This window comes from Lepidochelys olivacea (assembly GCF_965140295.1).
Source record: "Lepidochelys olivacea isolate rLepOli2 genome assembly, chromosome: 9".
NCBI lineage: Eukaryota > Metazoa > Chordata > Testudines > Cheloniidae > Lepidochelys > Lepidochelys olivacea.
Window position 1 is genome coordinate 15,282,055 of NC_140419.1, and position 14,500 is coordinate 15,296,554.

General features: G+C 39.8%; 1 protein-coding gene across 10 annotated transcripts in view; it reads right to left on the reverse strand.

Moving 5' to 3' along the window:
* The window catches only part of ECT2 (epithelial cell transforming 2), a 54,943-nt gene that overhangs the window by 26,842 nt on the left and 13,601 nt on the right, over nucleotides 1–14,500 (reverse strand). For all 10 annotated transcript variants that reach the window (XM_084640186.1, XM_084640184.1, XM_084640183.1 and 7 more), the window contains 9 exons: nucleotides 13,925–14,014; nucleotides 12,643–12,750; nucleotides 9,550–9,623; nucleotides 9,271–9,401; nucleotides 7,885–8,000; nucleotides 7,606–7,668; nucleotides 6,826–7,048; nucleotides 4,700–4,836; nucleotides 3,924–4,043 (listed from right to left, as the gene is read on the reverse strand). In XM_084640186.1, the coding sequence (XP_084496312.1) occupies nucleotides 3,924–4,043; nucleotides 4,700–4,836; nucleotides 6,826–7,048; nucleotides 7,606–7,668; nucleotides 7,885–8,000; nucleotides 9,271–9,401; nucleotides 9,550–9,623; nucleotides 12,643–12,750; nucleotides 13,925–14,014 (1,062 nt within the window). The remainder of the gene's footprint in view (nucleotides 1–3,923; nucleotides 4,044–4,699; nucleotides 4,837–6,825; nucleotides 7,049–7,605; nucleotides 7,669–7,884; nucleotides 8,001–9,270; nucleotides 9,402–9,549; nucleotides 9,624–12,642; nucleotides 12,751–13,924; nucleotides 14,015–14,500) is intronic.

Below are 14,500 nucleotides of genomic sequence, written 5' to 3' on the forward strand. Positions count from 1 at the left end.
CTGTGGATTCAGAGGGTCCACTTTCTTTAAGGATGCTCAGAGGCACACCAAGCACGTTGTGTGGACGTCCAACAAAGGAAAGACTGTTGGACGAGAGATACACCTTTGGAAGCCAGGTCTCAACTTCTCAATCCACCATGGGAGAAACAGTTACTTAGTGTAACTGTGGTTCTTTGAGATGTGATGCAGGGGTGTACTCCACTTATGCGTGCATGCGCCCAGGATGCTGGAGCTGGAGATTTTTGTTTAGTAGTACCCATAGAGGGAGAGTGCTCACACCTCATGGTGGTAGTCCCTCCCAAGACTGCATGAGGCAGCGCCGCCCCAATTTTCCCCAGTTCTTTGGCACCTATGCTTGGAGATGAGACTCCATTGCAGAGGGGACAGAGGGTGGGTCATCAAATAAATATCTGCATCACATTTTGAAGACCCAGTTACAGTAAGTAACAGTTTCTTCGACTCAATGCAGCCAGGTATTCCACTTAGGTGACTCACAAGCAGTACTGCCCTAGGAAGCAGGGTTTGGAGTCTACCTAAACGAAGGCTGCAGGACACTAACATTCAAATCCATCCCAAAAGATGCGATTATGGCATAATGGTTTGTGAACATAAGAGATGACTGAACAGCAGCCCTACAGATGTCCATATGGAAACATTTATGAGAAATTCTACAAGAGCACAAGCAATGTCGATAGCAAGAGCTCATACCCGCTGAGTGGGTGCGGCTGAAGTTATTTCATATACAGTCTTAATGCAGGATGTTATCCCCTTGGAGATCTGGTAAGAGACTGCTTGACCCTTCATGGGATCTGCATAAGAAACAAATGAGGCAAAGTACAAAACAGTTTGCTCCTGTCCAGGTAGAAGGCTAAGCATTGCCCGATGTCTAATGTATGAAGGCTCTGAAGCTGCATTCCTTTCCAGAGGATCAGACAGAACACAGGTAAATATACCACCTGGTTCAAGAGCAACTGAGAAACCACTTTAAACAAGAATTTTGGGAGTAATCATAAAGTCACTTTATCCTTGGAAAATTCTATACAAGGAGGCTGTGCCATCAGAGCCTGCAACTCACTCTTTGGTAGCAGATGTTATGGCTACCAAAAAATGTGGTTTTCTGACACAGGATCAGGAATGGACAAGATGTCAGGGGCTCAAAGGGAGGTCCTATTAAGGCTGCAAGGACTACATTAAGGTTCCACATTGGGAAAGACTCTTGAACTGGAAGATGCAGACAAAAGGAGCCCTTTCACAAATCTTGCCACCATAGCACTGGAGATGACTGATCATCCCTGAATAGGTGGATGAAATAGCCAATATCTTGGCCAAATGTACTTTCAAGGAGGTCATCACCAGCCCCAACTAAGGTGCAGCAGGTACTCCAAAATGTCCTGGCTAGAAGCTAGTATTGGTTGGACTCTGTGGCTAATGACCACACCAAAGACCCTTTTACACTGCTGAATAGGCCACCTTGATAGAGGGCTTTCTACTATTGAGGAGGACTTGGACAGTCACCTGAACACTGCTGTTCCTCTTCATTCAGCCCTGCAGCAGCCACGCCCCAAGATGCAGGGAGCTGAGCTCAGGCTGCAAAGTTTGGCCTTGGTTTTGTGTAGATTGACTTAACCCTGGGATAGTCCCACTGCCTCAAAGGAGGGAAAGGCTGTACAAAAGCATGCTACTGATGGTAATGTTGTCGAGAGAAATGTGTGATTAAACCACTCCAAGCGCCAACTCCAGCCACAGGTAGCAAGAAGGAACAGAGGAAGGGACAGGGTGGTGCTGCCTCACATAGGTAGGGGAGAGACTACAGCCGTGAGGTGTGAGCACAGTCCCTCTAAGGGTACGGATACGCAAAATTCTCTAGCACCAGTGCACATGCACTTAAGTGGAATACATGTCTGAATCAACTTGAAGAATCTCAGACTTTACTACTGAAGAATAAAAACTGTTCATTAACTACAAACTACATTAAAAAGTAAAGCTAAAGCTAGATAAACCATTAAGTTCTTCTCAAGAGAAAGATCTAAGTTCAATGGATCCTGATGGTTCACACACAATTGCTGCTGCAGTTGGAAGGAACTGAGGTGGAAGAGGATGCCATATCCTCTTTCATGGTCAGGAACAGAGGGAAAGCATAGGACAAACACATGAGCAGTCTATCAGGCACTGTTGAGAAGGTTCCACCATTTGAATTGCACCCACACCAGTGCATCCCACAAGTAGGACTTATGCAGAGGACACAAACTGAATTAATCTCAAAATAGCAAGGCTATAAAAGTGATTCTATTTACTTTCATAGTTATTCCATTAAAACTCTATTGTTTAAAAATTTTAAACAGAAAGTTATCAACTGCACCAGAGCACCACAGAAACCTCGCTCATGTTGCCAACTTCAGTTCCAGCATGTCACACTACACAGGTTTATACTCATTGGCTGATGTCAGAGCTAGGAGTGTGTTAGCACTCAGTGTATCCTGAGCAGACAGTGAAAAGGACCAGCATGCACTTCAAGCAGTGCTGTTTCTACAGTGCTCTGTGTGTCAGCTAGGATTGTTCGATCCTAGGCCTTTGCACTTACAGCCTATGCCATGTGTAAGTCACTTGAGTGTCTTGTTCCTGTGCTGCTCTTCCTTTTTACCATGAAAAAGAAAACAGGAAAGAAGCAAGTGTCCTTCACCTCCTCCACCTTGAGTACCACCTACTTGCAGGTGTATGTTGTGTGCTTCCCAGTTAATGCATTGATAACAATGCTCCAAAATACAGTATAATTTCTAAGATTATTAAAAATTAATTTGAGAAGGAAGCAAGCAGTCCGAAAGCCTCTATTCCAGACTATGCAAATATGAATCAGGACTGAAAGTCCAAAACCACCAAAAATAGCATCTTGCAATTGCATACTAAGTTTTTTCTGAAACTATAAAAGCAAAAATCTTTCTTCATTTGATTGAAATTTGTATCTCGTTTCATCAGGAGATTCAATGTTATGGCTCCTTGATATGCCATATCGCAGCAAAAAAAACTTAATGGCTCATTTAGACAGCAACCTGCATATCAAGTGTCCAAACTAAGAGTAGAGACTGAGTGATGCAGGCTATATTTCACCCCAAACTTCAGCGCATGCCTCAGTTCCACACTAAAGTCTTTAGAGATAGAAGCTTACACCAAGATTTTCAAAAACAACTGATTGTGTGTGGCCAATTCAAGGCACTTTTTAAAGGGGTTTGATTTTCACAAAGTGATGAATGCTCATCCCCTCTGAACAGTCAGGCCCCTTTAAGGAATCTACTGCTGGACACCAAAAATCTGACAAACCTTTTTAAAAATAAGACACACACATCCCAGTTATTTTTCAGTGTCTTTGCTCTTTACTCCAGTGGGAATTGCTGGGTGTTCAACACTTTGGAAAGTTAGCCTAATGTTAGACTATTTTTGAGAATGTGGGCCCAGGTCAGTCAAAGACCGCCCCCCTCCCCCTCAAAAATATCCCACAGCTAGAGAGATCTCCCTGTGAAAGCAGCTATTGAGAAGGAAATGAAACAAGCCAGCCTGTGGAGTGGAGTAATCTGAATGAAGAGTTTCTACAATATCTACTATAGAATGGTCTGAAGTCTTCTACATTCAATCTACAAGTACCACCTACTTATATGTACAGGGCCTTTGATCCTGCAGGATCCTAAGCTGTTTTAGATTTGCACATCATTCACCAGTCCTGAAATAGAGCCAACTCAAGACAAAACATGGCAGCCAGTCATTCTGAACCAGACAGCATTATACAACACAAGTAAGTTAAGAATACCCCCACCAATTGAGTGGAACAGATGTCTACTGTTAAAAGCTACACACAATAAATAACTCAAGTTGGAAAATAACTGATGGTCTGGAGGAAAAAAAGAAAATGAGATAAGCATGACAAAACTAGCCTTTATTTTAGTGTGCACATCAAGGATATCTGGAATGCTGCCAAATATGGTCTTAATTTCCTCCTGTGCAAGGATAGGTCCTCCAAGCTGCCCTTCTTTTTCCAAAGGAACTTGAAATAACTGAAAGAACAAACAAAAATTTAATGGATTCAGCTTTCATCTTTGAGATAATGTATACACATATTAACCACTATTAAACTTGAAATATTGGTGTGAAGGAAAGATTTGCAATGTTTTATTTCCTGGTCATGTTTTCTATAACCATAAACTTGACAAGAGGAACTCCTCATTCCCACACTTCACTGGAGTGTTTTGTATTATGCCACATAGTAAATCCTGGGTTTGAGGGTAGAAGCATTAAATTCATCCATTATCAAGGCCATTCCATTCTGTAACCACCACATTAGAAAAGTAGGGCAAAGGCTTATGCTACAACATCTCTAATTGATGAATCATATTTGAGCTCATTCTTAAATGTATGATCAGCTACTGCAAAGCAAATTAGCTCAATGGCATTCAATATTTTAGTTGTCTGTTTTTGTATAGTTTTTTTTTTTAAAAAAAAGCATGCTGAACAAATTCCTTTTCTTTTTTCTGAAGTCTTATGCCTCTCTCTCTCTCCAGATCTTCACTAGAGTAGGTTTTTGACATCAGTCAAGAAAAGGGGAGTTTTTAATAAACACTAAGTGTTTTGAGATCCTCCAAAGAGGAGGCTGTATCAAACTGCAAAATAGAGAGACTCATCTAGATACACAGTAGCAAATCTAACAACTTACCTGAATAATTGTTGTCAGAATATCTACGTAATTACTTTCTGTCTGATACAGTTCCTTTGCAACCTGCCATCTTGCAGACTGCTTTGCAGGCAGAGGAGTTGAATTTTTGGAAGGCTTTGAAGAGGATTTTGGTGTTTCTGACGAAAGGGAAAGAGACAGACTATTTTAGAATTGTGTTAAAATCTTCAAAACGGATTCTCAAGATTATCAGAAAGATCAGCTGCTTTTGTTAAAGGTATCCCCTTTAATATCGAAAAGGGATAGAAAGGTTATATTATCTTTTTTGATGCAAGGAGAACATTTGTTCCATTAGCGGGAGACTTCTTTTGGCTGTCTCCCCACTGGCACATGTGTTAGTAAAACTTTGGTCAGTCAGGAGTGTGGGGGAAAAAAACCCCACCCTTGAGTGAAGCAAGTTTCACTAACAAAAAGTGCCAGTGTGGACAGTGCTATGTTGGCAGGAGACGCTCTCCTACCAATATAGCTTCTGCCGCTAGTTAGGGATGGTTTAATTATGCTGGCTGGAGACCTTACAGCGGTGCAGCTGCAGCCGTACAGCTGTGCCATTGTAAGATGTGTACTGTTGACAGAGTTTGGGCTAAAGCTCCTACTAGGACTGTCAAGTGCCCTAGGACAGTGACATTACACTATGGATAATATCCATAAAGCTAGGGAGAGTACTGTAATCAGTTTTTTGTTTAAAAAAAAACTTTAATTTTATATCCTATAGGATTCGTTCTCAAAATGGTGCACCACTCTAGTGGTTCAGAGAGCTGCCTGTTCATATGAAGGTACCTCTCTATTTCTAGCTGCTGAATGCTATTGAAAAAAAAAAGTGTAAGTATTTTTCTCATTGTTATTTTTCCATGTAAGCATTTGTCATGAGATGAGCAACTGCCAATGAAATGGTACGTGGTGTATGAGACTAAAGATAAGGTCCACATTATACAAAGCCTGAAAACCTCTATCCCTACAGGAGAGAATCCTGGGGAACTAGTTGTGCAGCTAGTCGTGTTCGGACTACAGACTCCGAGGTTGATTTGGGATATTCTGTACATTCTGAAGAATGACATGGTCACATCCCAAGTAGATGACGTACATTTAACAAACACTGCTTAGAGGGGAAGTTTATGCCTGATTTTTCTGAATTTGTACTGATCAACTTCAACATTACTGCGCCTGCAGCAAGTACTCTTACCTGTTATCAGAGCAGCACTGGTATCACTGTAACTGGCTTTTGAATTTGAATCAGAAGAAGGTTCAGAGTCTCCTACTAAAACATTAGTCTCCTCTATCAAAGATGTTTCATTTATAAAGCTACACAGGTCCTTGCTGTCCTTTCCCTGATGACTATGGCCATAGGTTACTTGCTGGACATAATCACAGGTGTTCATACAAGTCAGGGTATTCATATTTACATCTGTAGCATTTCCAGATCTCTCTCTTGCATGTTGGAATTGGGGTTTATTCTGGAGTCCAAGTTCCAGGAGTTGACTAATTGTGAATTTTGCAATTTGCTCTCTGCCACAGGAACCAAATGCAGAGATATTAGTTTCTGGGTTAGTTAATTGGTCAACATAAGTTAAGCAAGTTGGTTCTTCACAATCTTGTGGCACGTTTGATATGTTATTTTTCCCTACAAGATGTTGACATGAGGCAAAAGTATCTTTCAAGGCTTCAAGATAAGTCAGCCTTACAGGGATCTTTTGGCTTTCCTTTGGAAAAAGGATCTTTTTTTGGAGATTTGATACTGTCCCTTTTCCAGGTATGTTATTGCCTAGGTTTCCAGAGGACTTAATGCTAGCTACCTTGTTTGTTTGCTGGAGACTTTTCACAAGTTTCACACACTGCTTTGGAGTAACATTATCTGGAGATTTATATTTGGTAAATGTGTATTTTTTCCTCCATGTTTGACTACATCTACTGACATGACGACAGCTGGCCTGGCCTCTACCTGTGTCTGAATGCCTCACTCCTATTCTGCTCCCTGCATAATTTGAAAGGGAGAAAGCCTGTAAGTTATTTGTCAGAACTGTAGCATAGCTTATTTTTTCTACTTCTGTAATTTGCAAAGAAAGAATACTGCTTTAAGCACTGGTAAGCTTGGTTAAACCTCTTTCAACTACCTCCATTGGTAATGATGGATTCTGGCGTGTTAGAAATATCCAGCAAAGACCCCATAGAAAGGGAATGCTCAGCTGATTGGCGTTTCCGAGGAGGGAATGGTGACATGTCAGTTTCTCTGGTGAGCTGTGCAAGGGTCTCTCTCAAGCGACGTCTCTTGCGATTGCTATTTGGGGTATTCAGAGAAAGTTGCGACACTGACTTTTTGAGTTCAGGACTCTCCGGCTGTAATTAGATATGAAAATTCAGTTTAGTACTTTTAGTCACTGCCTCCAACTTGATTCTGTATAGACTACAGAAAAGAGATTATATATACACTACACAAGACAGTTGCCCCCATTTTGCTGTATGGTTAAACAAAATAATTGAAAGTTTTATACAGCAAACATGTTGATAGTTTAAAACACTACAGTCCCTTAGGTTATTAAACAGGATTTCTATTAAAAAAAGGCTGTGTTTGTTTTTCCAGCTTTAAAAATTCTGTACTGCATAACTGCGAGACCACCATGAAGTGACTACTAAGCAAGCAATATCCAAGTAAATCACATGTTTAAGTTTTAGTCTGAATGCTTCAAGAGAATTTAGGAATTTTAGAAATATACTGTCATCATGAGTTATCAGCATCCAAATTAAGCCCTAAAATACTTATACATATGCTTAACTTTATTACTGTGAGTAATCCCATCAGTTTCAGTGGACAATTCATAGTAATCAAGTTAAGTATTTGCAGGATGTGAGCTTTCAGAGTCAACATATTACAATACTACTAAAGGTCAACATACCTTTTCAAATAAGTACATGGATTCTCCAGCTCTGGCATCCATCTGAATGCTTCCCCAGAACCACTATATGGGGAAAAGAAAGTCTTTTATAACTGGTTTCAAAAACTTGATACAAGCTTTTGACCTGAGATATTCAATACCACATACATGTATGAAAAAATCCCCAAAGTGTAACTATGTTCATTCAGAATATATATTATATATACCCAATAGAATTGTTGCTTACATATTGAATGATTAAAAAAATACTCTAGTACTAAGACTTCTGTTTACACTAACCTCTTGCTTTACAACATAAAGTTTTTTTGGAGGCTCAAATGGGAGATCTTTTACTGTATTTTCTTCAACAACCAGATGTGTGCACCTGTCATCACTAACTGGCAAGTACTGCCCACCTATAGTAAGAGAATAAATCAAATTAACTGAAGAATTAGGCATCTAAAGTTTTGGTAAGAAATTATTTTGAAGTAGTATCAAAGTTGGGGTAGAGAAGGAGTAATAAAGAAGGAGAGAAGATGCAAGATGAAGGGGGAGTTGGTCAGCAAGTTTTGAAACCGCTGCATCCTGGGCACCCCCGGCACACACCACTCTGGAAACGACGACAGTATCAGCAGACATTCTATTGCAGTACAATTTCAGGGGACAGCCTCGATAAGCCAAGGTGCACCATTTAGGACTATAGCCCCTCCCCAAGTTCACAGTTTCTGCTATGGTGGAAGTTAAAAAAGGGAGAGAGATCTCTTGCTCTCCTGGAGCTCAGGTGCCACTAGGGATTATTTTTTAAAAATAATTTGGAGAACATCTTTGAGAATGTCTGAGAATGAGACTCCAACAAAGACATTGCTCCTAAAGAGCAAGCCAGAAATGGCTTACCTAAACACAGCCATTACAAATGGGAAGTTATGTACATTGTAAAGCTAGCTGTACCATATGGGCTACAAGGACATTGAAAGAGGGAGACTCCTTCCCTCTGCCTTGAGAAAGGCTCAGTTGTAGAATGTTTGCATGACAATAGTTGGTGCAGTTCTATATAGTATGAAAAACTTTAGCTACAAGATTCTCATATATAACATTACACACACACACACAGCACTGTAAGAACAGACCTTAAACCAACTGAGTCAGCCAAGTAGTCTCATTACGTTGTATTACACTACTGAAGGGAAACAAATATTTGGCCATAAATTCTATACAAGGGATTTATTTTCTTGCAAATACATAATAAAACTTGTGAGTACTACACGCTTCAAGTAACACACTTGAACAGATATTTGTGGAATGCAACTTTGAGTCAGAAGAAGCCAAGCATACACACTGCACGTTTTTCTAACCAACTTCCCAAAAAGTTAAATATTGACGATTAGATGTGGAGGAAGGAAGGGGTAGGGGGTAGATGGCAGGAAAGAAATAGTAAAAGCAACAATTTTGAATCCACAGCATTGCAGAAAAAACAAACTTATTTCGTACCAAAGCGAGGTGTGTGGTTTTTTTTGTTTTTGCTACATGCTTTATGCCCCCTGAGATCTAAAGTTAAATGTAGCTTTTTAAATAGATCTGTTCAAACCTCCCTACATGCAAAGAGTCAGCATTTTAGTTTTAGACAGATTTAAAGATAAAAATGCATTGCCTATAAATTCCATTGCAAATGTGATCAATAACAATAACCTTGCATTTTTGTCATTTCTTCCATGTTAATTCTCTCTTCATCGGAAAATCCAAGGAAACTTAACATGCAGTCTTGGAATGGGGGAACCTTGAACTCATTTCTGAATTCCTCATCAGCCGCACGGAAGTCACTTAAAAATAAATATTCATTAAAACCAGTTGTATATTTACTGTCACTACTATATAGAAGCTTGGTTTTGTACCATAGAAAAGGTACAAATTGAGTGAGGTTTGGGTTTTTTGTTTTTTTTTTGTTTTTTTTTTTTTAGGAACACTTACATTTCATTCCTTCTCTCCCAAGCTTTGTAAATCCACTCAGCTTTCACAATAGGAGTTCCCAGACTCACAGCAAGCTAGAAGGAGAAGGAAGTCATTAGCTATGACAAGTGAACTTTCCATTTAAGTTGCTTCCAAACTTGGAGAAAGATTCCTGGCAACGTTTCTAATTTGGAAATCAGGTATTGTAAAAAGGATGAAGTTATTCCTCCGAGAAACAGAAATCACAGAAAATGTAGAGCCGGATGGACCTTGAGCGGTCATCTAGTCCATCCGCACACACTGAGACAGACATCCCTGAAAGGCGTTTGTCTAAACTATTCTTACAAAACCTCCAGTGACAGGGATTCCACAGCTTCGCTAGATAACCTATTGCAGTCCTTCACTATCCTTACAATTAGACTGTGTTCCCTAATATTTAGCCAAAGCCTCCCTTGATGTAAAGTAAGATTATTTCTTTTCCTACCATCAGTGGACTTTAACAAATTGATCACCATCCTTTTTGGAGCAGTCCTTAACATATTTGGAGACTTTTGGAGGGCCCCTCACCACTTGTCAACCCACCCAATTTTTAAAGTCTTTCTTCATAGGTCATGTTTCCTAAATTTTAGCCCACTATTGCTCTCCTCTGGACGCTCATTTACCCACATCTTTCTTAAAATATCAAAGCAAAACTGGACTCAGTAATGCAGTGGAGGTGTCACCAGTGCCAAGTAAAGCAGGACAATTTACCTCCCAGGTCTTCATACAACACTGTTAATAGACCCATAATACTGGCCTTTTTCCATAAGTGCATCACATTATTGACTCATTCAATATGTGATCCACTTATAACCCCCAGTTTCTTTTCTGCAGTAATACTCTGTAGCCAGTTATTTCATTTTTTTCTTCCTGAGTGAAGTACTTTGCGCTTGTCATTGACCTTCATCTTGTTGATTTCAGACTAATTCTCCAATTTATCAGTGTCTTTTATGATTCTAATTCTGTCCTCACAAGTGCTTGCATCTCTTTCCAGCGTGATGTCATCCACAAATTTTATAAGTGCACTTTCCATTCCATTACCCAAGTCATTAATGAAAATATTTAATGCTACTGAACACAGGGCAGATCCTTGTGGGACCGCCACTAGATAAGTCTTCCCACTGTGACAAACCATTGGTAATTACTCTGAGTACAGTCTTTTAACTAGTTATGCACCCCACCTTATACTATGTCTGTCTATCAGCAGATAACCAAGTAGTAGTATGTATCACTGTAGGTAGAGTGATTACAGTACAGAGAATCTTTAGATGCGCAAGTATCTTTACTCATTAACAGACTCAAAGCCACAACATCCATTTCAACATTTACCCAGTAAATGTGAGCGTTAAGCTCTACCCCATTTACAATGATAGCTGCAGCCTAGAAGTACATTATCCAGTGAAAAATGTTTCTACCTTTGCTCAGATGAGAGAAATTACCACAAACTTGCATCTGCAGCTTACAGTTTTTGAAGGTTTGCATTAGCCTATTTTTAAGGTTAAAATTGGGTCATGGTTATTTTTAGTAAAAGTCACAAAACAAAAAAAGTTTACAGAAGGCCTTGACCTATTCATAACTTTTACTAAAAAAAAAAAACAACCACAGGGGGGTTGGCAACTGCCAGGAGAGACTGAAGGCTGAGCACTGCTTCTATGGTAGGGGTTGAAGCCAAAGACGTCACAGAGGTTCATTAAAGACCAAATCGTATCCTTTTTTACTTATTTTATTCTGACACTTCTTCCCACCCTCAGAACATCCAGAAGGACATAATTTAGGGTTGTCCCCACAATAGAATTGTCACTGCTTCTATTGCAAGGAGATAGTTATGTTTTGGTAGCCTGTGCCAAATCGAATATAGAAATCCCAATAAAGATTCAGAGTGTATTAGCTATACACACAGTAAACTTGCATCCAGACAGCAAAGCATTCCTCTGTAATGATCAACATACTGACCAAAAACGTAAGAATGGTTTTAGTATAGGTTTCAGAGTAACAGCCGTGTTAGTCTGTATTTGCAAAAAGAAAAGGAGTACTTGTGGCACCTTAGAGACTAACCAATTTGAGCATAAGCTTAGCTCACGAAAGCTTATGCTCAAATAAATTGGTTAGTCTCTAAGGTGCCACAAGTACTCCTTTTCTTTTTGTTTTAGTACAGTAGAATGAGACTATGAAGGCTTATTGCTGTAACTAGCAGGGTCCTTCTATTGACCTAAAAAGATGGAAGTGTTCCGTATTAGCTATACAATTTTGATTTCCACTTTGTATCTTTATGTAATGCATTAAGTTTCCAACAGCAGTTGCAGCCAATACTGGTCAAGTTACACAGCACACAAGACGGAATACGATCAGCACTTAAAGACATTTGCTATGTATATAAGGCACCCTTAATGTTCTGTATTATACCAACAAATGTTCCTGATACTTGTGAAAAGTATAGGGTACATCTACACATCAATAAAAAACAAAAACATCTGTGGCACCAAGTCACAGAGTCCAGGTCAATTGACTCAGGCCCATGGGGCTCAAAACAACAGTGTAGACATTCAGGCTTGGACTAGAGACCAGCCTCTGTGATGTAATCCCACAAAGGGGGTGGATCTCAACCTGAGCCTCTACCCTGTAATTGTTAGCCCAGCATCCCAAGTCAGCTGACCAGGGTCAGCTGCAGCTGTGCCGCTGGTCTTTTATTGTAGTGTAGGCACACCCATAGAAGCAGAACAAGCTGATAAGTGCTCTGAAACCTCAATTGCAGTGGTCTCAGTTAACTTAATGCTAAGTACTTCACAAGAGACAAAATGCTTATTTTCAGAGGTTGTTTTCATCTGTAACAAAAGCCTTTTAAAAATACCTTTTGTCTAAAAACAGGCCATTTCTTGATTCCAACAGCTAAACAATTACCACCTGTTATTTTTAAAGCTTGACATCACGGATATGCTGAAATCTTTAATCCTTTCTACTTAGCATATTTTCTTCATTACAAAAGTGCATCTGCTCCAAGTTAAAATAAAAGGTCTGATTTGAAAGGGTCAATCTACACTGAGAAACTTTTTGAAGTGCAAACTCAAGTTCACGTACTCTGAATTTGTCTCCTTGCGTAGAATTAGCCACCAGATGTGTAACTTTTGAACTGAAGTCCCTTCGAATAATTCCACCCATATGATGAACCAAGGTCACAAGCTTAACCTGAAGAGCAAGAGTCAGGAAGTAAGAGAATCATACACTTTTTGAAACTTACAGCTGTTAATGAAGGGACAAAGACAAGAGGTCTATACACACACCATACAAATTACACTGGAACTTAAAGCTTTTGCATGTTCATTTAACCTGTACTGTTGTAGTTAAAGGAGTCATTTTTAAAAGGAGACATGGTTGGCAAGCCATAAATGTTACCTGCCTTAGAAGTATTTAACATATAATCAAATGTATTTTAAGGAAACATACAAGCCACCATTGCTGTTTTCTCAGCTATACAGTTAGCTGCTCATGCTGCTTCACAATCATCTCACCCCATCAAAGTCAAAAATTTACCTAGCAGCCCATAAAGCCACTAAACAAGATGACTCCCAACATATCATAGCCCATTGTCATGCTGCCACTTCTGTAAGTGGAACTGGCAGTTTTCTTTGGATTCTGGGCTATTAAAACATAGAAATGAAAGCTAACATACTTGGCTGGGGGGGAAAAACCAAAACAAAAAAACCAGGAGTTTAGAACAAATGAATGTGGACTGCTCAGTTTGAGTCTGGCAGGACATCAGAGTTAACTCCTAGCTCTTGGAAGATGGTCTTGGCTCTGTGCTTCATGCAGTTGCCAGCATCTCCAGCAGTACAGTTTGCCTTGATACCATGCCAGAACACTGATTCAGTAGTGGCTTATATGATAGCAAGACACCAAGTGAATTATCAGTTGCTTCTTGTAATATCAAAGTTTCCCATTTGACTACTGATCGGGAACGATGCTGCTGTAGTTCTGACACGATTACAGTACATGGCAGTGACACTCCAAATGCTCTGAACAGGATATCCAAGTTTCACTTGAGTGCACTCAAGAGCACGCACATTATCCAACACAAGTGACAGGTCAAATTCTTAGGTGATCAACTCGATGCTGCCTAAGGGTCCAATCCTGCTCCCATGCAAGTCAGTGAGTCCCACTGTCTTCAACAGGAGCAGGAGAGTGTCTTAAGTAGACCCTAGAATCCTAAAACTGTACTCAAGAATACAAGCTTTAGTAACTGTTAGACATTGTACACTAGGGGTAATGTAACAGAAAACTACCTTGAACATAGTTACATGTAGATTAATCAGTCCAAGAAAGGGGAGGGGACAAGGGTGTAAGACAAAAGAAAGAATCTTACTAGTTCTTCTTTCTTCCTGAATCCTGTAAAGCACAGCACCAGATTCAACATACTTGCACAGTACAATGGGCGACATGAGAAAGGTAGAGGCTGAAATCAAATAATGATTTGTTACAGTAGTCAGAACCACAAGCTATTTTAAAAAAAAAAAGGTTAAACAAAAAACTTGGACAGTGGCTCTACAGGCTTTTAACTTTATTAAAATGCACTGATACCAACTGGATACCAATTAACAAGGCTCATTGTTTTCTGGTATGTCTTGAAAGAGGAACTGCCAGCATTTTGGTGAAATGATTGAAGTATCTCTGTAGCCTGTGCTGAAACAGTGCTGTAAACTTGTTACAGTTGTAACTTTATCATAGGTGTCCCTATGTTTCCTGTAGGATCATATTATACACTACTGTCCTGCAACAGAGCATTACCACCCCCCAACTGTTAGTATTAGAAGTATAACTTCTTCTGCACCGTACAGCAACCATGTAGGACAAAAGTGCCTGGCACTAAAGCACTCTTTACTCACTCAGTGCAGTATTCCAAAGAAGAGGAGCATTTTAGATAATTTATTAATTTCAAGTA